The sequence below is a fragment of the Nicotiana sylvestris genome, chromosome 9 (genome assembly GCF_000393655.2).
Source record: "Nicotiana sylvestris chromosome 9, ASM39365v2, whole genome shotgun sequence".
Classification (NCBI taxonomy): Eukaryota; Viridiplantae; Streptophyta; class Magnoliopsida; order Solanales; family Solanaceae; genus Nicotiana; species Nicotiana sylvestris.
Genome location: NC_091065.1, coordinates 62,760,250 through 62,783,742, shown reverse-complemented (window position 1 = coordinate 62,783,742; position 23,493 = coordinate 62,760,250). Strand labels below are relative to the sequence as shown.

Below are 23,493 nucleotides of genomic sequence, written 5' to 3'. Positions count from 1 at the left end.
GAAAAGTATTTTTGAAAAAAACACTTCTCAAAATAAGCTGATTTTTGCAGCTTGGCCAAACGGGCTATAAGTCAAACATCTCAGCTCTTCAAAATATAATATTTTTTGAAAAAGAAAAAAAAACTTTTGGTACCCTGGAAATTTGGCCAAGCAAACACTCCTATTGGGTAAATAAAGTCCACTATGGACTTTGCATATCAGTTAAGAAATAATAAATAAAATGTATAATTTATCATGATATAGATATTAATTGATGCATATTTTTAATGAATTTGAGGAAAATAATTTGAAATGAGTAATTAATATTATGAGTATAATAGGAAAAGTAAAAGTGAAAATTTATTTTTAGATTACGGGATAAGTAAAAGTGAACGGAGGAAGTAGAAAATGAAAAGACATTGCTGACCAATTGATTTAGAGTAGGTCTATAGGTTTCCCTTTTTTGCTTTCAGCTACCTCTGGGTAATAAGTTGACCACAAGTCCTACTGTGGCAAACAGCTTAACTACTACTCCCCTAAACTGACTGTTGCTTTATTACCTAGTGGAATCCATTTTTACCCTAATTTGACAAAACATAAATTGACAACATTATACGATGTCGTATAGCCTAATCAAACGCTATATCCTCGGTACATTACCGCCGCGCCGTTTTAAAAGGTAGGGACCACGGACAATATCTTGTCCGCGTTTCTGACCTGTTCGATTTTGGTACTCGCTGTAATAACGCGAATCTAGGAGGGTAGACTTGGTATTCAGTTCATTTAACAGATATTCTTATTACTCTCTTTAATTACAACAATTAGTCATTCAATTACTTACTTATTAATATAACTTAGTCCAAACCCCAAACAACGTGGGCTTTGTGAAAGAAGCAAGAAAAAGAAAAGAAAAGAAAAGAAAAGAAAAAAAGACAAGACGAAAAACCAAAAAACTCGAACAAAGCCTCAATTCTTTGCTCTTCATTTGAGCATTTTCTTGAAATCTTTAAACCTCTCTGATTTTTCTTTAATTTTCCACGAAAAATCGGACTGGTTATTGGTACAGAATAAAGGGCTTTTTTTTCCCAGTTCATTTGCTCACTAGATCTTGATTTGAAAAAGTTGAAAAGAATTTGAGTCAAGGTGAAGTCAGAGAGCAATAGAAGAAAAGTGGAGTCTTGCTTTATACTTGTCATTTTGAGGAGTAAATCAGATTGGGTTTATTCAGTCACTGGTTTCTTGATCTGTTTGAATACAGAAGCTGATTTAGAAGTCGCCCAACAATCTGATCTGATTGGACTCATTTAAAAATATGGTATTGGATTATTTCTTCATCTGTTATTATTGCAGTACAGCATTGTTTGATTTGCATTTCTTGATATAATTTTTTTTTGAACAGATTATTTGATTTAAAGGGTATTCCTCATTCTTATTAGATTGTGTGATTGATATTTTATGCCATTGGGGCAATTTGGTCATGCTGACTAAGACTTGTTTATGCCATTTTATTTTGCTGATATAGTACTGTAAAAACTTCAGCTTTGGTTGAGAAAGATCATATATTGCTACAATCTATTGATGTTGAAGGGACTGTTGTTTTCTTTTACTTTGTATCATTTTCTTTTAGGTCGAATTGTTAATTTTAGGTCAAGTTGGTCATGGTGATTAGACTTATTTATGTCTTTTCTATCACTGACTAAGTACTGTCAAAGCTTCTGCTTTGGTTAGTACATTCTTAGACGCTACGAGTTTAGTAAAGCTGAAGTAGTATGTTAATGTTTTTCTCAATCTGTGTAGTTTATTGACTTGTTGTGTTAGCGGGTTGGAGGTAGGGTCATGGTTGATGCTTCATCTCCTGCATCAGCATTATTAAGAATCTCAAAGAAATTAATGTTTAATTTCTGCCACTGTCATGCTTTTCAAAGTAAAGTTGGTAAACTAGTAAAATTTCGTGGTGCACTCTCTTGTATTTCTGCAACTTTTTAATGGTCGACGAGTGTGAGTAGTGAGCTGAGTTGCAGCATAATAAAATGATAAACAAATCATGACCTTTATGTGGCAGCCTCAATCTGAGTTATATTGTCTGCTTATAAGTTTTAGGGCAGCATAAAAGAGTATAAACCATTGGTATGGGCTATAATACATAATTCTGAATGGGCAACCCCACATTGTTGTATTTGCAGGCTGCTTCCGTTAGTTTACCGGTTGGTTCTCTTGTTTGGGTGGAGGATCCTGATGAAGCCTGGATAGATGGGGAAGTTTTAGAGGTTAATGGTTCAGACATAAAGGTTCTCTGCACTTCTGGTAAAACGGTAAGTGAGCACATGGCATCTTATTGTAGGAAAGAAGTAAATGATGAGCTGGTTCATTCAACGAACAGGACATTGAGTTGTATCTTGCTTACTCTTTCTAACACATTGGTAATCAAGCAGAGTTTTGGGATATGACGAACCTCGTTCATTTACTTGCTGAAATCTATGGCAGGTTGTTGTTAAGTCTTCTAATGTCTACGCCAAAGATGCTGAAGCTCCGCCTTCTGGTGTCGATGACATGACGAAGCTGGCTTATTTGCACGAACCAGGAGTTTTGCATAATTTAAAGGCTAGATATGATATTAATGAAATATATGTGAGTTTCTTGTCATTTTTTAAGATCTCTCTTTTTAATGTTCTGGAGTAATTGTCTTTAGTGAAGTAACCTAATAAATGATGATTACAGACATATACAGGGAATATATTAATCGCTGTCAATCCTTTTAGAAGGCTACCTCACTTATATGATACACATATGATGTCCCAATATAAAGGTGCAGCTTTTGGGGAGCTAAGTCCTCACCCTTATGCTGTTGCAGATGCGGCATACAGGTCTGTTCTTCTCTGTTGTTTATGAACCAAACAGTCTATTTTGAAATTGTCATTTAAAAATATATTTACTATGGATGCAGACTTATGATCAATGAAGGAGTAAGTCAGTCAATATTGGTTAGTGGGGAGAGTGGCGCTGGTAAAACAGAAAGCACCAAGCAACTCATGCGCTATCTTGCTTACATGGGTGGGAGAGCTGCGGCTGAAGGTAGTAGATCAGTCGAGCAGCAAGTCCTGGAGGTAATAAACCTTACACTGTTGTACCTAGAGCGTGGACGATTGATTGCCGATAATTGTTTTTGTAGAACCAAATATCATCTGTTGCCATCGAATCTTAATCTGATCTTCGCGATGGCTGTATTTTTGCTTATTGCAGTCTAATCCTGTTCTGGAAGCATTTGGTAATGCGAAAACTGTCAGAAACAATAACTCAAGGTTGGATAGATTTTTCAGTTTGTTAAGTGATCAGAGGGCATAAGTGCTATAGTAACCTCTGGTTGTATTTTTTTGGGAATAATTTCCCCATGGTTGTAATTTCGATTGCAGTCGTTTCGGTAAGTTTGTGGAGATCCAGTTTGACCAGAAGGGAAGGATTTCAGGAGCTGCTGTCAGAACGTATTTACTCGAAAGATCTCGTGTTTGCCAGGTGTCTGATCCTGAGAGAAATTATCATTGTTTCTACATGATTTGTGCTGCACCGCCAGAGGTAATGGGACCACTGTTTACTTCATTAGATGGATTTCTAGGAAGCATAAACATCATGAACAAGCAGTATTTTATATTGTTACCCGCTTGAATATTCAGTTCCCCCTTATGTTTTGTTGGAAAATTCAACCAAATTTTTCGTTCACTGTTGCACTCACTTTTACAGGCCACCCATGCCCTTTTTCCTAATGATACCTGATTTGACATTTTAAATTGTTCTCTCCTCTGACAGCTTATTATGTTATTGGCTGATTTTATATTTTGTGATTGGCTTCAGAAGTTAAATAATAGTCCAATATGGGTTATCCAATTGAACACCAAATCTTCTTTAGAGTGTAAATATCCGATGGACATGAAGGGTAAAAGATGTTAATATACACGGTTATGATTTTTTTCTTTATAGATAACCCAGCAACTTCAATATTGGTTATTTGTGCCCCTCCTGAGTATGCTTTGCCCCTAGTAGAAAAATAGTACCATACTTTAGTTTGACTAGCTGATAGGGAAACCATCTTCGCATTTCTACAATTCGTTTATAAAAAAATCTGATACAATACTCTGTTTTAGTAACATAATTAGTACAGGTGCTGCAATCTTTGCCTGTGGCTTAACTCCTTGTCCTTCTCTCTTCGATATCTTAGTTCATATTGAGGAATAATCTCTCATATGAACATGTTTGCCAAGCTTCTTATTTTATCTTCTACACTTTCAGGACATTAAAAGGTTCAAATTGGACAATCCTAGGACATTTCATTACCTCAATCAGACAAATTGTTTTCAGCTAGATGAGATTGATGATTCCAAAGAATACTTGGCTACAAGAAGGGCAATGGATGTTGTTGGCATAAGCTCTGAAGAACAGGTATCTTTGGGAAATTACTATGACAGTAAAATATGCTTAAATCTGGATTTTCCTCATACTTTCTTGGTTACCTTGTGCATTCTTCCCAGGATGCAATATTTCGGGTAGTGGCAGCAATTCTCCATCTTGGAAACATTGAATTTGCAAAGGGGAAGGAGATAGATTCGTCTGTGCCCAAAGATGAGAAATCTTGGTTTCATCTGAGAACTGCTGCTGAGCTATTCATGTAAGTGGTATATTATTGACATTGAATCAATGCATTATTATTAACATTGAATCAATGCGTACTATTCTCTTTTACTGGTTTGAAGCATTTCTTTTATACACACACACACATATTTATATATAGACTGTAGACACGGAGTAGCCACTAAACTTATATTTTACTTATAGGTGTGACGTAAAGGCTCTAGAGGATTCCCTTTGCAAACGCGTTATTGTAACTCGTGACGAAACCATCACCAAATGGCTGGATCCAGAAGCTGCACTTACCAGTAGAGATGCTCTTGCAAAAGTTGTTTACTCAAGATTGTTTGACTGGTAAGATTTAGTTTTGTGTCTGGACAGGAATTACATGACAGGTTCAGTTATCTTCTTTGCTTGTAGTATTCTTTACTTCTACAAAAATAAATTGTCAGTTTATTCAGACCCTTCAACATTTGTTTGCAGGCTGGTTGATAAGATTAATAGTTCAATTGGTCAAGATCCCAATTCTAAATCTTTGATTGGCGTGCTGGATATCTATGGATTTGAGAGTTTCAAGACTAACAGGTGCTTTACTTGTTGCCTTTTGGTTGGATTGTACATGAGTTATCTCTTGGAGTGAACTATTAAAGAATTCCCTTGACATCTCCACAAGCAATCAAGTGGCATGGTATTTCACGTTGTGTCAAGGGTCACATTTATTTTATTGAAATTGTATTGAATTTATCTGTGCACTTTCATTGATCACATTTAACGTGGACTTAAGATTTTGTTGTTAGTTAACTGTTTTTGGTTTCTTTATACGTCTGATATTTATGGAAGCTTAAGGACGCACACTCTAGTATCTTGTTACATTTTGGTAACTCCAGAGTGTCTGAAATTTTTTGCATCTCAAAGCTGATTAGTTTTGGATATCCTTTTGTATAATGCATCATTTTTGTGGATTATGTCTGCAGCTTTGAACAATTCTGTATCAATTTAACAAATGAGAAGCTTCAGCAGCACTTCAATCAGGTTCTGGCTGTCTCCTTATCTTTTTCGCACTAATTTTTTGTCCTATGCACAGCTTTATGAAACCTACTAATGTTTTTGCAGCATGTTTTCAAAATGGAACAAGAAGAGTATACAAAAGAAGAAATTAACTGGAGCTACATTGAGTTCATTGATAATCAAGATATACTTGATCTGATAGAAAAGGTTTGTGCTGAGTTTTTGGGTGCATAAGGTTTTACAATTCTTTGCAAATGTCCCAGAATATATTTCTAGTCAGTTGAGTCACTAAAGGAAAAGTTGCTACTTTCCTCTTTGTAAAATCTCTGCAGTTCTTTTGGCAGTCACTTGTCTTCCATTAGGAATATGTTATTCTCTTTGCAAACATTTGTCGGATTTACTGATGCAGTGTTTTTCTGACTCGTTTTGCTAACTTCTTGTGATCGTAGAACCTTTTGGGTTAAGAGTTTCCTTATTGCAGGTTTAGGGTTTAATAGCTTCAGAGATGATTTTTCCATAGATAAGCAGTAATAACATGTAGCAAAAACGCTTATGCACAGAATATAAAAATCTACAGAGATGTTCTAGTAGTAGAAGACCGAAAATCATGTTATTACGTCGGCTAAAATCTAATGAGCTAACTGGCTAACATCTTCTATTTTCTTCCTTATCAAAGATCTGCTTAATAATAGAACATAGATAACTTCTTTTGCCCTTCATTTTCTCATTTCAGTTTATTTTTTTTCTTATTTGCATTTGACCAACACTTAATTACTTCCTCTTTCCTTATTTTAGTGACATCTTAATTTTTCCATTGCTCAGAAACCAGGTGGTATTATAGCACTTCTTGATGAAGCTTGGTAAGTAACTTGCTGAAGTTTTACTTGTAGCCTTATCATGTTTTTGGTAAAGTAATAAAAGTTTATTAATGAAGGGCGAAACACACCTGTATACAAGTAGTATACCAAAAAGTAGAAAACCTTACAAACGATGTGGTTTTCTATGAACAACACCCAATCTTCTATACATATAAAAACCTTGTGGGTGCACAAAAAATAACTGTAGCCTTATCATCCATTCTCACTTACAATTGTCGCACTTAATTGTGCTACTCATGCTCATGTTTGGTTGCTTAGGATGCTCACAATGTTTTCTTTTCTGTGTTTGTAGCATGTTTCCTAGATCTACTCATGACACGTTTGCTCAAAAGCTCTATCAAACTTTCAAAAACCATAAGCGGTTCTGCAAGCCCAAGTTGGCTCGTTCTGACTTCACTATATGCCATTATGCTGGCGATGTAAGTTTTTTGATTCTTTTGGCATTTCTAATATCTTGTTTAGAATTGTTAATTAACACACAATATGGACACTATATGCATGTTATTTTCTCCAGGTCACGTATCAAACAGAGTTGTTTCTGGAGAAAAACAAAGATTATGTTATTGCTGAGCACCAGGCGCTCCTGAGTGCTTCAATGTGTTCCTTTGTATCTGGGTTGTTTCCAACATCAAATGAGGAATCCTCAAAACAATCAAAGTTCTCTTCAATTGGCACAAGGTTTAAGGCACGTAAATTTCACTTCCTTTTTCTCATTTTTGCTTTTCCCTCTTATCCACTTGTGGGACTACACTGGGAGCACGTTGAACCGTGATTTGTTTCGTTCTATTTTTGCAGCAACAACTGCAATCTTTGCTTGAAACATTAAGTGCAACAGAACCCCACTATATTCGATGTGTAAAGCCTAATAATCTGCTAAAGCCAGCTATCTTCGAGAATCACAATGTTCTGCAGCAGCTGCGCTGTGGGGTAAGCAAGTATTGAATTTTCTTGTTGTTAGTGCCTGTGTGAGTTGGATTTGCGCTCACTCTAATTCTAATTCTAGGGAGTGATGGAAGCAATTAGAATAAGCATGGCTGGATATCCTACACGGAAACCATTCTATGAATTTCTAGATCGCTTTGGCATCCTTTCCCCTGAAGTTTTAGATGGAAGGTATGTTATTACCTTGTGTAATTCAAATTGTTAACAGATTCTTATTTTATATGTTTGACCAATTCATGACAGTACGGATGAGGTCGCTGCATGCAAAAGGCTCTTGGAGAAAGTTGGACTTGAAGGCTACCAGGTAATTTTTTGAAATTACTTTTTTGGGATATGAAATACTTTCAAACTTTTGCATGTACTTCTCTATCTTCTGTATTATTTCAGAATATCACAAAAATCATTTGAATTTGCTGTAAATATGTGTTAACTTTCTGAACGTAGCCATTTACTTGTACACATGTAACCATTTATTCACTAAGATATATCAAGTGAGTTGTGTCCCATTTTGTATTGTTATGCTTAATTGCCATATTTAAAAGAAAGTATAATACAAATGTTTGGAGGATCATAAGTTGATTGCTTTTACCTTTGTGGCTTGTCTCCCATCTCTTCTATGTCATTATCTCATTCTTCCTATTATTGCCCTATTATAGTTGGGTAATAGCTTTTGACAAATTATTTCATATATGATCTTCTTTCTTGTCTCTTTTGTTGGTTGACTCCTTATGAATGTGCTTTGAACTTGTTTAGATTTGCAAATTTTTGACCAAGCGATTGAAAAGTAAATAGGCAAATAAATAATAATAACAAAATCATTGTTTGACCTCTTTCTGGATTTGGCTGATCTCAAATGGGCTCCTGAATTTAGTCCATTTTCCTCTTCTTTACCATTGAGTGCTAAAATGCACTTTTTGAGTTTTTCTTCTCCTAGTGTATGCTGTTTTTTCTGCTCATGATGCTGCAAGCTTTAGTGGCAAGTCTAATATGCTGTATTTATTGTCTTCACAGAGTTGTTTTTGTTCTTTTTATAAGCACACTTTAATATGGTTTGAATATCAAATCTTCGTCCTAGTTTCGTTTGTGAGACTTCTCCCACGCCTAGGCTTTGAATGCCATTCATTGGTCCTTATTTGGTTTTGCAGATTGGTAAAACGAAGGTGTTTCTAAGAGCTGGTCAAATGGCAGAGCTGGATGGTCGAAGGACAGAGGTGCTCGGGAGATCTGCCAGCATTATCCAGAGAAAAGTTCGTTCTTACATGGCTCAGAGAAGTTTTACGTTGTTACGTCGGTCGACAATACAGATACAATCTCTGTGCCGAGGTAATTAATTTGCTGCATGCGCGGGTTTGTACTTTAGGATGCACATTAGGAATCATGTTAGTCATTTGATTATTTCCACTTGGTTATTGTAGGGGAACTTGCTCGACGTGTATATGAGAGCTTGCGGAGGGAAGCAGCTTCTCTCAGAATCCAGACAAATGTGCGCATGCATCTTTCTAGGAAGGCTTACAAAGAGTTGTGGTCCTCAGCTGTTTCGATTCAGACAGGATTGCGTGGGATGGCTGCACGCGATGAGCTTCGATTCAGAAGGCAGAACAAAGCAGCAATTATTATTCAGGTAACCTTTCAATATCTGAAGGATAATTCTGTCTTTTTCTTTCTTTTTGTTTCAGGAGAATGGTAAGCTTAGGCTAAGGTTATGGATAAGCGGGGTTCAATTTCATGACCTTCAGGTTTATAGTAGGACTGTAAATGGTTGAACCAATCCTTGGGGCTAAATGAAGGATAATCATTTAAAGATTTTAAGATAGATTCCTACTTTAATAGATGTAGTCTATTCGCAACAGTTTTCCAACTGAATAACATATCTCAAATGAAGGATAATCATTTAAAATTTTTGAGATAGATTCCTACTTTATAGATGTAGTCTATTCGCAACAGTTTTCCAACTGAATAACATATCTCAAAAGCTACTGCTGAATTTTATGAACCCTCACACTGTATGTCCAGAGCCATTGTCGCAAGTTCTTGGCGTGTTCGAAATTTAAGAAGCTCAAGAAAGCTGCAATTACCACTCAATGTGCTTGGAGAGGTAGAGTTGCTCGTAAGGAACTGAAGAAACTTAAGATGGTAATTTTTCATTCTGCATCTCTCTTTATCATTTTTGTTGGACAAATTTTTCACTCTCTAAAGCCGTCTTATTTTTGTTATATATTCTGCCTGAAAATTGTCGGATACTCCTATATAAGATTACTGTATGCTTGTACCCTGTAGAAACTGATCGTGAATGGTTCTTGTGCTGACATCAAATTCTTGAATTTAAAAGTTACTTTCATGATTTTGGCCAAGGAAGTGGGAGTGGCTGCTTTAAAGGGAATCAGTGTTCAATTCTTAAAATAAATTATCTAAAAGGTCCCAAAGGGGGCGACTTCATCACAAAAAAAAAGACCCCAAAAGGGATGGCATAGCAATTGAATATTGGGGTGACAACCTTGGGAACCAGGTTCGAGTTCAAACAGTGGCGACATTTGGTGAATTCCTTCGATATGGCTAAGTCTTGTAGGCAAAGTTACTCGGTATCTGTGTTGGTGGGAGGTAGTAGGTACTCGATGGATTCGTCGAGGTGCATGCAAGTTGGCTCGAACACCACCACTATAAAAGAAGTTATTTAAGATGGTTCTCTAACTCCATGAACTTGCAAGCCATAGTACTAAATCAAAGACTACAAATAGGGCTCACATTAATAATTAAGGCCTTGGTTTAGCAACCACTTGGAGTCTTGGACTGCAAAAGGTATTTCACGTAGCTACTCAAGTTGCATATTTTTTCCCTACTGCTGGGTTGACATGCTTTTCTAGGTTCCTGTTCAACAAAAGCATAATACATCATTAAAATCAGTACTTTATACATCTGTACGAATTGATTTTATTCCATGTTCCAATGATAGTACTTCAACAACTAGTTGTTATCTATAGAAGATTCCTTTTGTTTTAATTTTTGATTGGTGTTAAACATAGTCATATTGAAAGTCAACCATACATATTCTCCGCGCATCGTGCACTTCAACTGAAAATAGTTAAAGATACGAATATGCTTGCTAATATGACTCTTTTTCGGTTGCTAGATTCAATTTATTCTTTGACCTGAGTTCTGTTCTTACTTATCCCTATTCAGGCTGCACGGGAGACTGGGGCTCTGCAAGCTGCAAAGAATAAATTAGAGAAGCAAGTTGAAGAATTAACTTGGAGATTGCAGCTGGAGAAACGCATGAGGGTCAGTAGATAAAATTTTATACATAATTGTTCAGCCACATTTTGGTACTTGTTTTTTTCATGACACAAAATATCCTTGATCAATGCATTCTCTAAAGCAAGTCCCAGAACAATCTTCTTTAATCTTCGTAGGTGCCTTTGTTGATCCATTAAAAATCGGGGAAGAAAAACCAAAAATTGCCTTAAAAAAGTAATACCAAATATTGCCTGTTAATCAGGTTAAGGATTTTTTGGGTAGTGTTTAGAACTAGAAAAGATACACGCAGCTCTATAATTGTATTTGGTGAAGCGAATACTAAAGCACAAGAATAGAGGGACTCGGTATAAGTAATGCACTGCTTCAGCTCCTTGAGAGATTTGGGTCACTTTCTTGCTGTCTTTGTTTTATATCATTTGGAAACAGTGGTTTGTGGGTGATTGAATCACATCCAGTATCCCACTGGTTGAAAGCTACTTAACTTGAAAAGGATGCATGTTTTTCAGCAAATGTGCCAAAAACTTTCAACTTTTGTGCATGCTGAATAGAAGTAATGCTAGTGAGAATATAAGCTTGTCCCATCTCAACCATTATATCCTTATGTGATCATTTTGTTTCTTCCTTCCAGCTTATTATTCATATTCCATTTTTGTAGGCGGATCTTGAAGAAGCAAAAACACATGAAAATGCAAAACTACAATCTGCTTTTCAGGAGCTGCAAGTTCAGTTCAAAGAAACCAAGGAAATGCTTGTCAAAGAACGTGAAAATGCAAAAAGAGCAGCAGAGCAAATCCCTATTGTACAGGAAGTCCCTGTTATTGACCATGAATTGATGAACAAACTTAGCATTGAAAATGAGAACCTAAAGGTAGGTCAACCGAAACATTAAAGCCAGATGTCTATTGTTGCTTGCTACGTTTATTAACTGAAGCCACTTGGCATTCAAGTTTTGATAATTATTTTCTTTGAATATTAGAGTATGGTAAGTTCTCTAGAAAAGAAGATTGGTGAAACGGAAACAAAATATGAAGAAACAAATAAACTTAGTGAGGAGCGGTTGAAGCAAGCAATGGAGGCAGAGTCCAAGATCGTTCAGTTGAAGACTACTATGCAAAGGTTGAATGGATTTTTAGGCATATGTTGCTTGAATTGAATAAATGTGTAGAAGTTTTATTGTCGTACAAACACATGTATTGACATTTAGGTCTAGTGCTAACTTTCATTACTCATCACTGTTTTTTTTGGCTATTAGGCTTGAGGAGAAAATTTTTGACATGGAATCTGAGAACCAGATTCTTCGACAGCAGGCATTGTTAACCCCTGCTAAGCGGGTTTCAGATCATTCACCTAGTCCGGCTTCCAAGGTACTTACCAGGGAAAAATCATCATTTTCATTCTTCTCTTTCCTTTTGACAACTACTGTTAACAACCCTGAGACAATGTTTTGTATTTTCAGATAGTTGAAAATGGACATCATCTCAATGATGAAAACCGGACTAATGTAAGACACACTTTTGTAGTGATTAAGTTACCTCACTTGCAGGATGGTGTCAAACTCTTAATTACTGCTTACGAGGACTGATTTTTGCAGGATGCACCGAGTTTCACACCGTCTAAAAATTATGAAACCCCCGACAGCAAGTTGAGGAGACCTCCTATTGATCGACAGCATGTATGTGCTTCTATGGATACTTTATATTATCTTTTTCCTACTTTCTGATATAGAAAGTTTTGTCAACTGGAGTTTTTGTTGACCTTGTTACAGGAGGATGTTGATGCACTCATTGACTGTGTGATGAAGGACGTGGGGTTCAGCCAAGGAAAGCCTGTCGCAGCTTTTACCATCTATAAATGCCTTCTCAATTGGAAATCCTTCGAAGCTGAGAGGACCAGTGTGTTTGATCGTTTGATTCAGATGATTGGTTCAGCCATTGAGGTATGTACATGTAGTTGCATATTATATTTACATTGACATGGACATGTTTCATGGATATTGAGAAACTGAAGATTTGGACCAAGGAACCCGCTAATGTTGGACAATAGTTGCCTGACTGCAGTGAAAAGTGATTTCCTGGTTCTGGTCAGACCAGGAGATAAACATACATTTATTTAAGTAAAGATATTGGAGATGAATATACGTTATCTTTAATATTGTTACAGAGAAAGCAATTTTGCTGTTGCTACCCGCATCGATTAGGAAAGGAAAAAAATCTGCACATAGCATTCCTATTTGAATTTTGAACCACTGTGGAGGGAAGTCAATATGATCTTCAGCATCTTATTTACCTATATCATTCTCTTTTGAGGATGTCAACAATGTATACACAAGCAACAGTAACGTAACAGATTTTGGTGTAGTCAGTAGCTATATACATTTTCTCTTGAATAAGTTCATGAACTTCACATTTTAGCAGGATAACTTAGGTTTCTAATCCTTCTTGTCTGGAATTGAGTTTTTTATTTTGAAGTTATCTGGAGGTGTTACATTAGAGATGATCCTGGAAATCAGAGACCCGTAGACAGCAATAAAAGGTTTGAAGGTTGGAAAAGAAGTTATAAAATCATAGTATATTGGACTAGATGGGAACTGCATCTCAGCGTGAGAATTACAGAAAGTATTTGGCTGCAGCTTTTGAATAATATATTTTCGCCTAGTATAATTTAGTCAGCTGCTTATATTGTCTCGTCCAACCATCATCCACAACTGTAGGTCATTACAATTTAATGCGAAATACTTCTTGATTTAGGAATCCCTATATTTTACTTAGCTGGAGAATTGTTTAATAGTTTATATGGAAGTAGAAGTTTCCAGATTTTAAATTTATTAGACATTCAAACCCGATTCAAATTATGATTTGATATCTTTCTGTATGAAATAAACTTGATACACCACATTTAAGGATTTACTTGGTGTTTAATTTTAGAGGCAACTTGAATCATTACCAAAACATGGAAAACGAATATCAGTGTTCTAGTAACTTCAACGTAACTTCCATCATTAGTAAAGTGTGGAATAAGAAACTTATCTGTCAGTTTCCGCTTTCTGCTGAATGGTGTAAGTCTTCATCCATGAGACATGAGTACAGGGAAAACAGGAGTGCCGCCCTACTTTGTCAAATTTTTGAAGGTTGATGCTGCATTTAGAACCATTATAACAAATTTGAAGCATAACAAAGTATCTACTGATTGCAGAATCAAGAAAGCAACGACCACATGGCATATTGGCTGTCAAATACCTCAACGTTGTTGTTCTTAATCCAAAAAAGTCTGAAATCAGGTGGTGCAGTTGGTGCAACTCCTACCCGCAAACCACAACCTCCGACATCTCTATTTGGGAGAATGACAATGGTATTGAAGCTCTTGAATTTTCCTCACCTCTTGTTTAAACTTGATTCTAGTAATCTAGTCCTGTCAAGAGTAATAGAATTTTGCTTTAGTAGTTTGACTCTCATATCTTTTCAAGCTGCTGATGGTGCTGTGTTGGTTTCAGGGATTTCGTTCGTCACCTTCTGCAGTGAATCTTGCTGCAGCTGCAGCTGCATTGGTAGTACGCCAAGTTGAAGCAAAATACCCTGCTCTGCTTTTCAAGCAGCAGCTTACAGCATATGTTGAAAAGATTTATGGAATTATTAGGGATAACTTGAAGAAGGAGTTGGGATCACTCCTTTCCTTATGCATCCAGGTTTGTTGAAAAATTCTCTCGGCAATTCACTAACTGCTGGATGCTCTTAGAGGTTGATGCATAATTTGCCAATCCTTTTCCACTAAATTTTACTTTTATCTAAAGATGCTCAGTCAGTTTTCATTCATAAGCAGATATTCATGACTAATAATAGTTCATAATATGCGTCATGGGGTATTAGGTGAGAGTCTACAGAGGATATTCTCTGAATTTTCTTTGTTTTTGTTTTTAGGAGAATCCTCAACATTCATGAAAGTTCTTTTTCGTTTTTGTTTCCCTTGTCACTCAGTATAGGGTTTTTCATTCTCATGAGAAAAAGGGAACAGATTATAATGCCTATTTCCTTCTTTATCACATGTATTTCATGAAAAATTGATTACATGCAATATATCAAGTCCTGTAAGCATTCACTTAATGTTCTCTTCGAATTTGATCAAGAGCAAACCAGGTCAGATGGTGAATTCTCTTTTGATGTGTACTGTTTCTCCCGTTTTGTCAATATTATTCCTTATTACATATCCAGAGAAAAGAAAAAGGATCATTTGCGCTAGTCATACAAATTGAAGTTCTTCATAGATAGTGCTTGGGATATGCTTCTGATGTTTAGGTTATTGAGTATAGCTCTAATTCAATAAAGAATGTTATTCGTCTCTCAAGTCAATATAAAAACTCAATATATCATTATAAACCTATATACTTGTTGTAAATATGGGTGACTTCACTTTTTTAGTGAAGTCTTTTTATTAATATATAAATATGTTACCTTCTCAAAAAAAAAAAAAAAAACCTATATACTTGTGCTTTTATTACTTGATTATCTTAGACTTGAGAAATAGTTCATCTGAAATGAGATGCATGTATTTATATCATTTTAGGTTATTTGGTACAACAATATTTATAACTCACCAAAGATAATGATTGTTAGCTGTAAGTTATAGTGTTAAATATTTTGTAAAGATAAAGGAATTAAACAAGCTGAGCAGACAAGAGGGGTTGCTCTGATGGTAAGCAACCTCCACTTCCAACCAAGAGGTTGTGAGTTCGAGTCATCCCAAGAGCAAGGTGGGGAGTTCTTGGAGGGAAGGATGCCGAGGGTCTATTGGAAACAACCTCTCTACCTCATGGTAGGGGTAAGGTCTCCGTACACACTACCCTCCCCGGACCCCACTAGTGGGATTATACTGGGTTGTTGTTGTTGTTGAAGGTAATATTCTGTTGATGTTTGTGGGGGTGTTGGAGCAGACTTGCTAACATGTGAATGGTCCTTTAAGGCAAAACCGTTTCTGCTTAGCAAATAATAAAACTATAGGTTGCTATCAGTGCATAGGTATCGCTAGGGCTATGCAAGTTGCTGAAGGCGAGATGAATGTTGACATAAAATGATCTGTTACCACACCCACTTATTAAGTTGCATTTGCAAAGCCTGGGTTGGACTCAATGTTTCGCCGCCCTTAGCATTACTATGTGAGTCACTTCAGTGCGTGCTAAGACAAGCACTCATGTCTTCTAATGCACACGAAACAGAGCTATCTCCCGGGAACTCCTCTATTGGTAATGAGCTACTGACTATCGATCCTATCGTGAGAAAGGAAGGCGCCATCCCTTCTTTCTCTCACAATCATGATAGCCATGCAGTTGAACATTGAGTTGTGGAGGAACTGAGTATCTAAGTTGCATACTTGAGTGAAGAACTGAAATTTTGTTGCCTAGAATGTACGTATACATATCGTTCTCGCTGTTGGAGAAGCTAGTTTTAGACTAGTAGCTATTCTTTTCCATTAATATGTTAATAGGTGAAAGACCGATAAGAAATCTGCTTCTGCTCTTTTGTGGTTGTTTCTTGAGATTGTTCGAATTTAGCACTAGATTTTAGTAATTTGTCAATTGAAGCCTTCCTTCTACATAATAATAGTAATATGTTGAAATTCAGGCACCAAGGACTTCCAAAGGAAGTTTGAGAAGTGGGCGATCCTTTGGCAAAGACTCTTCGACAAATCACTGGCAGCGGATTATTGAATGCCTCAACTCTCTTCTCTGTACATTGAAAGAAAATTTCGTATGGATCTCATAACCTTTTTCTTTTATCATATTTCCAAGAAAAGCTAATGCTTGCAGTTTATATATGTCTATGGGTGCGTGAAATAAAATTTTAAAACTAATTATTGTTTATTTTTCAGGTGCCTCCAATTCTTGTTCAAAAGATATTTACTCAGACCTTCTCTTATATCAATGTACAACTTTTTAACAGGTGTGTGAATTTGTTATTCTAAGTTTGTGTTTTTATTATATGTTAGTTGTCAAATACTTATTCAGCTAAATTTGCAATTTGCAGTCTTCTTCTCCGAAGGGAGTGTTGTACATTCAGTAATGGGGAATATGTTAAAGCTGGTTTAGCTGAGCTAGAGCTGTGGTGCTGCCAAGCAAAAGAAGAGGTAAGTTCCTCATGTCTTTACTTTTACACATTGCTAGTCGTGGCTCATTATTTTTGAAAAAAAATTGGAACCCATTTCCTTTTTTTCTTTACTTGCAGTATGCAGGTTCTTCTTGGGATGAACTCAAACATATCAGACAAGCTGTTGGGTTCTTGGTATGTTAATTTCTTTCAATGTAGTTTGATGAAAGTTTCCAGCAAGTAGACATGGTTAATTCTGTAACAGAACTCCCCTGACATTTTCTTAAAGAATTGAATGTATAGTGGTGGACTTAGCTGTTGAAGTTTTCTCGAGGTGTTTTAGCTAATCACTAGTTCTTATTGTTTCCTTGCACAGCTGTCATGACTTGTTTGTTGCCAGATAATTATTGTTCATTTTTTCCTTTAGTAGAATTTGTTCATGTCTACTTTTTGGATGTAAATTGCAGCACAGAATTGATATCAATTTTCCGGTTTGTTTTTATATATTGCTACAACAACTGATAAAATTTCCTTTTCCTGTTACTTGTCCGCAGGTTATACATCAGAAGTATAGGATATCTTATGATGAGATCACCAATGACTTGTGTCCTGTAAGTCTCTCTTCTTCAAATCAGCATTAGCTCTGTAAATAATCTTGTATCACGAAATTCATATGTTGAAGTAAGAGTTAAAATTGGGTTTTTTCCTGTTGCCATTTAGATTGAAAGAGTTCTTTGTCAAATTCTCCACTTGAGTTTAATACAAAACACCATACGTACTCTTTCTGAATTTCTTTCTTTTGCAGATTCTTAGTGTCCAGCAACTTTACAGAATCTGTACGCTCTATTGGGATGACAACTATAACACACGGAGTGTTTCCCCAGATGTAAGATATGCATATAGTGATGGCTTTTTTCTTATTGAAGTCCTACAGTGTGTTTTTACCCAAGCATAGTTGAATTTTTTGAGAAATTCCTTTCTCTTTTGTTACAGGTCATATCAAGCATGAGGGTGTTAATGACAGAGGACTCAAACAATGCCGAGAGCAACTCTTTTCTATTGGATGATAATTCAAGGTAAGCAATTGTCCTCTGTGTTGTGAATATTTGTCCTCTTTTGCCAACTCCACACCTTAAGTTTGTAGGGGTACCTTATCAAAAAAAAAAAAAAGGTTTGTAGGGTCCTATGACCGCCTAAACTTGTGCGAAGTGAATTATTACCCCCTTATTTGCTGATGTGGCAAATAGAGTGTATTAACTCAATTTGAGGCGCGTTAATGGAAGACAGGGCAAAAGAGTACAGCTTATGGCCGGAATACACCATATTTTCTGGTCAAACGCTGTTTTTTCCATCAAAAGTGATATTTTCCGAACAAGAGTTGGGCAAATGTCATTCGTCCTTTTCAAATCCAACTCCTCAGCTTGTGTCAGAGCCACTTCCAGTAAACGCTGCCTCCTTTTCTGTATAGAATTCGAACACCCAACCAACTCAAATCTTGTATACTACCTGTCATCACAGCCAACTCAATCTGCAGAAATCATCAAAATTTTCAAACAAAAACTTGATGAAATGATTTAGGTCCTTTGATAATGCTAAAAGAGATAAGGGGCGAAGATGATTTAAGTCTTTTGATAATAATAATAATAATAATAGGTGGTTACAGTGGAAAGATGATGAGGAGAAGATGGTGGGGGGAAAAGTAATAAATGAAACAAAAATCACGTCTTGGAAAAATAAAGAGGAAAAATGATGTGGAAAAACAGGTGGCAGTGCGTGGAGTTACATTGCCCAACTTAAATCTGTTTTTCGGTTTATTGGGGTGGTAATAACCCTTATTCTCCAATAATTCAATTAAGTTTTTCCCCTTATCATCCCTATTTGAAAACTTCTGCGGCTAGTGATATTTTCATTTGACAATTAACCTGTTTCAATCTTTCAAATTCTGTGCAATTAAAGCATAAGTATAATTATTTGCTTCCCTAGCAAATAAATGTGTGCAAGTGTTACAGTGATCACCATTATATTTTCTCGACCTCTACTACCATTATGTGTATGGCAAAATTTTCTTTTGTCTATTGAAAAATTTATTAACTCATCCACTCATTTGACTTGCAAATTGTGCTTTACACAGCTTTTCTGAGCTTCTATTACGAAACTATCCGGGACTTTCTATTTTCTTCTTTAAACTTATCTTCTAATTGTCAAAGACAACTTTCTGCATTTGAAATCTGGCAGATTCACTGTTATGTCAGTTTACTGCTCCGTACTTATCCTTGAGGCATAAGCAAGTCCTTGCATTTTCTTTTTCTGCTTATTATAAATGGGATATCTTTCAGCGCTTCTACATACATCTGTCTTTTTCTCTTTTTGACTAATAATGTTCGTTCTTCTGTTTCTTTGTTTTCCATATGATCCTCTAGTTTCTCCTTTTGTTCCTTTTATAATAATTAATAGGCGAAATACATAAACGGCCCCTTTAAGTTGTCCCCAACGACCAACTGAACACTTCAACTTAGCCCATTTTCAGTTAGACACTTCTATTGGCTATAAAGTGTATCAAGTAAATACCGACCCAATCAGCCTACATCGCGTGTAATACACATTCGAAGACTATTTTAAGAACCAATTAATATTTGGCACGTGGCGATCAATAAGAATTAAAATTAAACCATATTTAATTTAAAAGGAAAATAGAACCTCTCACCCCTTTGTCTAAACCCTTTGTCCCTCCCCCCCTCCCACCTCATTTCTCTTCTTGCAAGTCCTCCCCCACCGCCCGTAACCTTGTTGTTCTTTCTCCAATACATCTACCCCATTTTCCCCTCTTCACCTTTGTCTTGAGCTTATGACTATTTATTCAAGAATTTATCAACAAACAACAATAACCCATTTCTTTTTATTCAGTTTTTTTTTTTAACTTTTGATTTAGTTGCTTTTTTAGCTATTGAAATACACAACTCATCTGAGACAAAAAAATTGCGTGCAAGCCAGAAATTTTTTCGCTGACAAAGAGTGAAATCTCCATATTTTCTGCTGAGAAAGAGTGCAAGTCAAAATATTTTCATTTTCAGCTTCAATTTTTATTTTTTTTAAAAGATTTTTGACTTGGAAATACGTCTAATGATTAAGGTTGCAGTGAATGAGTTTAGTGGTGTTTTGGGTGTGTTTACATATATGAAATGGTGCATAAATGATGGATAAGGAGATGGTCCATCGGCCATGGAAGGAGGGAAAGAGAAAAGTGTTCTAGGCCACAAAAAGACACTTACGCGCTAAAAGTTTTGGTAGAACACACGCGTCTGCCAGGTCAACTAAGGGTATTCAAAAGTCATAGTTCTATTGTTTAGAAGTGTCTAATTGAAAAAGGCTCGGTTGAAGTGTTCAGTTGGTCGTTGGGGACAACTTAAAGGGGCCGTTTATGTATTTCGCCTAATTAATATTAAACTCGAAATATGGAAAAAAAAATGTCAAAGTTAGTTATTAGGCCAAACACCTATACAACCCATAAACTTGGCTTCAATTTTCATTTCGACACTTCAACTAAGATCAGTACCTATTGAGCACTCTAACTTGTCCCACTTGTGCCATTGACCGAACAAATGACACCAATAAGTAAAAGACAAGTGAGAAAAGAAAAAGAAAGGTAAAAATCTGGAGAAAAAAAAGAAAGAGAAAGAGAAATGGGTCTCATTCTAACTGTTCAAACTCGAGTATTTGGGGAGAGTCTTTCAATGGAATCTGATTTCTTTCAAACTCTGCAGCAGATTGACGACGTATGAGGTTGGTTCTATTGACTAAAAAATAAATATCTGAATACAAAGAATGATTTGAAGTTCCTGGAAAATTTGCGGTGCTTCATGGTCGGAAAATTCTCCGTCGTCTTCTTTTTCGTCAAGCTCATACTTCACCAATTTTCTTTGATCCAATTTTTGATCAATTTTAAGTATCTCATCGATTCAACCTCCCGAGTCAACTTGTACTCCATCTCTGATTTTTTAAATCTTTTTTCCTCTCCGTTTCATGTTAGCTCGATTTCTCTGATGCCAATCTCAGTTTCCGGCGAATTTTTTCCGGAAAACTTTGAATGAGCTTGTACAAAGGACCTATTTATCTAACTATTACCAATGATGCGAGCTCTGAAAGTTTGCAGACGCTAGATTTTTTTTTTTTTTGATGAAGTGATGCTAGAAACAAATTATGTAGCGAATGGCGCTAGAAAGAAATTTATGTAGCAAATGACGTGCAACCTCAAATAATGGAGTGGTGGTGGCACTATGGCACGTGGTGGCGGGGAGAAAAGGAGGGAAGGGAAAGGATTGAGGGTGGTGGCAGTGGTAGGGAGAGGAGGAAAAAGGGGAAGGGTGGAGGGTGGTGTGAGGAGAAAGAAGAACGAAGGAGAATGGTGGCACTAATGACGGAGGAGTGGCAGTATGGAGTTAATAAGGTGATGATGCGGTTGCTTTAGAAAAAGGGGGTTTTTTAAATAAAAAGGAAAAATATAATTTCAGATCCATTCACGCGCTTAAGAGTGGTAAAATACACTATTTTTTGCTGTGTCAGCTATTGTGTTTAATAGGCACACGTAAGACAAGGTTTAAGTGTTGAATAGGTACTAGCCTTAGTTAAGGTGTCAAAGAAAACTGGAGCCAAGTTTAAGGGGCAGTATAGGTATTTGGCCTTTTAAAACTTCTTACATGGGATGATTAAGGAAGCATAGATTTCTGTCAATTTTTTTTCGCTAGCTATTGAGTTTGAGCAGATGGAAGGCTAAATTTTGTTCCAATAAATATATGAGTGAATCAATTTTAAGTACCAACAAGTTACTGAGTGCAAAATTTAGTTGTATTCTTGTATCAATAGAAGTAAAAGTGATTGGCTTTTTGATATCTAATATACTGATCTTAATTAAAATATATCGATACAATTGCCACATCACCAATTTTAGATTTAGTGACGAGTTCTTTTCCTTATGAACAGTGTGTAGTTTCTAATGACTAAATTCCTTCCTTCAGTTCAGTGTTGGATTGGACATGATATGGACAACTTAAATCCTCAAGTGCAACCTTTTTGAACAATGTGAAGTAGGTGAAAACGTTAGCTATAACGAATACATGTCTTTTAATGCAGCATCCCATTCTCCATTGACGAAGTCTCAGAATCGCTTCAAGTGAAGGATTTTGCAGATGTTAAAGCTGCAACACAACTTCTCGAGAATCCAGCCTTCCAATTTTTACACGAGTGAGGCCTAGGAACCTCGAGGGTTGCTTGCATTATCGTTGCAGATTTGTTGAAATGTCCTAGGTGGTGGATATATTCAATTTGTTGTACATTCATTCTTCTCTTTTCCTTTTCAATTTTTTTACCCAATATAGATTTCTGTAAAATAATATTTTTTTTGTTTGTTTATAATTGTAAAATTTCAATAGCATAAAGGTTCAGTCAGCAAGTAGTGGGAGTTTTGTATTCGTTTTGGTGGAAAGAGCAGCAGCATTCTTTTATTAGGAAAAAATAGATAGTGATGGGTGTAAAAGTTTTGTATTCTATCTAAATTTCATTTATGTAATGAAACAGATAACTATTGTGTTATGAGAATCATATCAAAGTTGATTTTATTGTACATTGTGTTGCAATTTTATTTGTAAGGATGTTATTCTCTGGTTATTATGACTCATTTCTCAGCCTTGCTAGTTAACCACATACATCCTTGTTTTGATATCCGGAACCTAATGGCTAAACTAATTCAGATTTCCGTCACATCTCATTTCAAGCAAGATCCCGTCGACTTTATAAATTTTCACTGTCCATGTCTGATGTCACTTCATTTATTCCAATATTATAAACAGTTTTGATATTATAAATAGTTTAACTGCCACTAGTATTTCATTTGTAAAATGCCCAAATAGTGTTGAGGCTTCGTTGATTAGGTGGGGAGGAATTAAGAGTAACGGGTGACAAGTAGAAATTTTCATCTCTTGCCCTTATCGTTACTTTTATTCATTAAAATTCCTAAAACGGGATTTTGTATTTTTGCCAATTATACTTGCGTGTATGATTAACTTCATTAACCAACCAAGGAGAAACCCCAACTAAAATGATAAAGTAATATGATTAATCGATAACCAAGCAGTCATGACTAGTTTAGTTGTAGTAATGTTCAGTAGATTATATGTTTTATATCATTGCTCAAGTAAAAAATTAAGGTAACTACTTAGGGTTTTGTAATGTGATGGATGAGATCCTTCCGCCCTTAACTAAAGGTCTCAGGTAGAGGTGGCAAAATGGTTAAAAGAAAACAGTTATCCACCCACATTGTCGATCAGAAAATGGGCTGGATAATGAACTATTTAAAAACGGGTCGAATATGGAAAAAAACCATATTATTCACTTAGAAAATGGTTAACCAAATGGATAACTAATGTGCTTAACTTTTAAATTTGTAAAGCCTAAAATTGGAGTTCCTCAAGTTTGGAAGACTCAGAATTCTCTCATAATTGATCATATTTAAGAAGCCATGGATAATATGGATATCCATATTATCCGCCGGATAAACCTGTATTTTATTTGTCTCAAAGATGGGTCGGATCGAATAATTTATCCGTTTTTTTTTTAAATTATCCGATTTAACCCGCTCATATCTGACCCGATCCGCTTGTTCGCCACCCCTAGTCTCAAGTTCGAGCGATAAAAAATTATAGTGAGAAGTGCTTCCACTTTAATAAGCCGCGCATTGGGATTAGTACAAT

General features: G+C 36.0%; 1 protein-coding gene across 1 annotated transcript; it reads left to right on the top strand.

Annotated features, from left to right (window-relative positions):
* The first annotated feature begins 863 nt into the window (after positions 1–863).
* Positions 864–22,367, top strand: LOC104242311 (myosin-6-like). The gene is made up of 39 exons (XM_009797337.2): positions 864–1,294; positions 2,163–2,291; positions 2,464–2,607; positions 2,698–2,843; positions 2,924–3,083; positions 3,220–3,278; positions 3,390–3,549; positions 4,261–4,410; positions 4,500–4,636; positions 4,804–4,950; positions 5,080–5,181; positions 5,571–5,628; positions 5,710–5,811; positions 6,427–6,464; positions 6,775–6,901; positions 6,997–7,167; positions 7,278–7,409; positions 7,486–7,595; positions 7,668–7,728; positions 8,570–8,747; positions 8,840–9,045; positions 9,438–9,557; positions 10,602–10,700; positions 11,332–11,544; positions 11,653–11,792; positions 11,929–12,040; positions 12,133–12,177; positions 12,268–12,348; positions 12,442–12,612; positions 13,869–14,024; positions 14,167–14,358; positions 16,289–16,414; positions 16,536–16,606; positions 16,691–16,790; positions 16,889–16,945; positions 17,305–17,361; positions 17,556–17,636; positions 17,744–17,826; positions 21,878–22,367. The coding sequence occupies exons 1-39, from the start codon at positions 1,292–1,294 to the stop codon at positions 21,990–21,992; spliced, it is 4,539 nt and encodes a 1,512-aa protein (XP_009795639.1). The 5' UTR covers positions 864–1,291; the 3' UTR covers positions 21,993–22,367.
* The last annotated feature ends 1,126 nt before the right edge of the window (positions 22,368–23,493 follow it).

Coding starts and splice junctions, on each gene's coding strand:
- LOC104242311 (XM_009797337.2), top strand. Junction 12,349..12,441: donor CTCCTATTGATCGACAGCAT/GTATGTGCTTCT, acceptor ACCTTGTTACAG/GAGGATGTTGATGCACTCAT. Junction 16,607..16,690: donor AATGTACAACTTTTTAACAG/GTGTGTGAATTT, acceptor TGCAATTTGCAG/TCTTCTTCTCCGAAGGGAGT.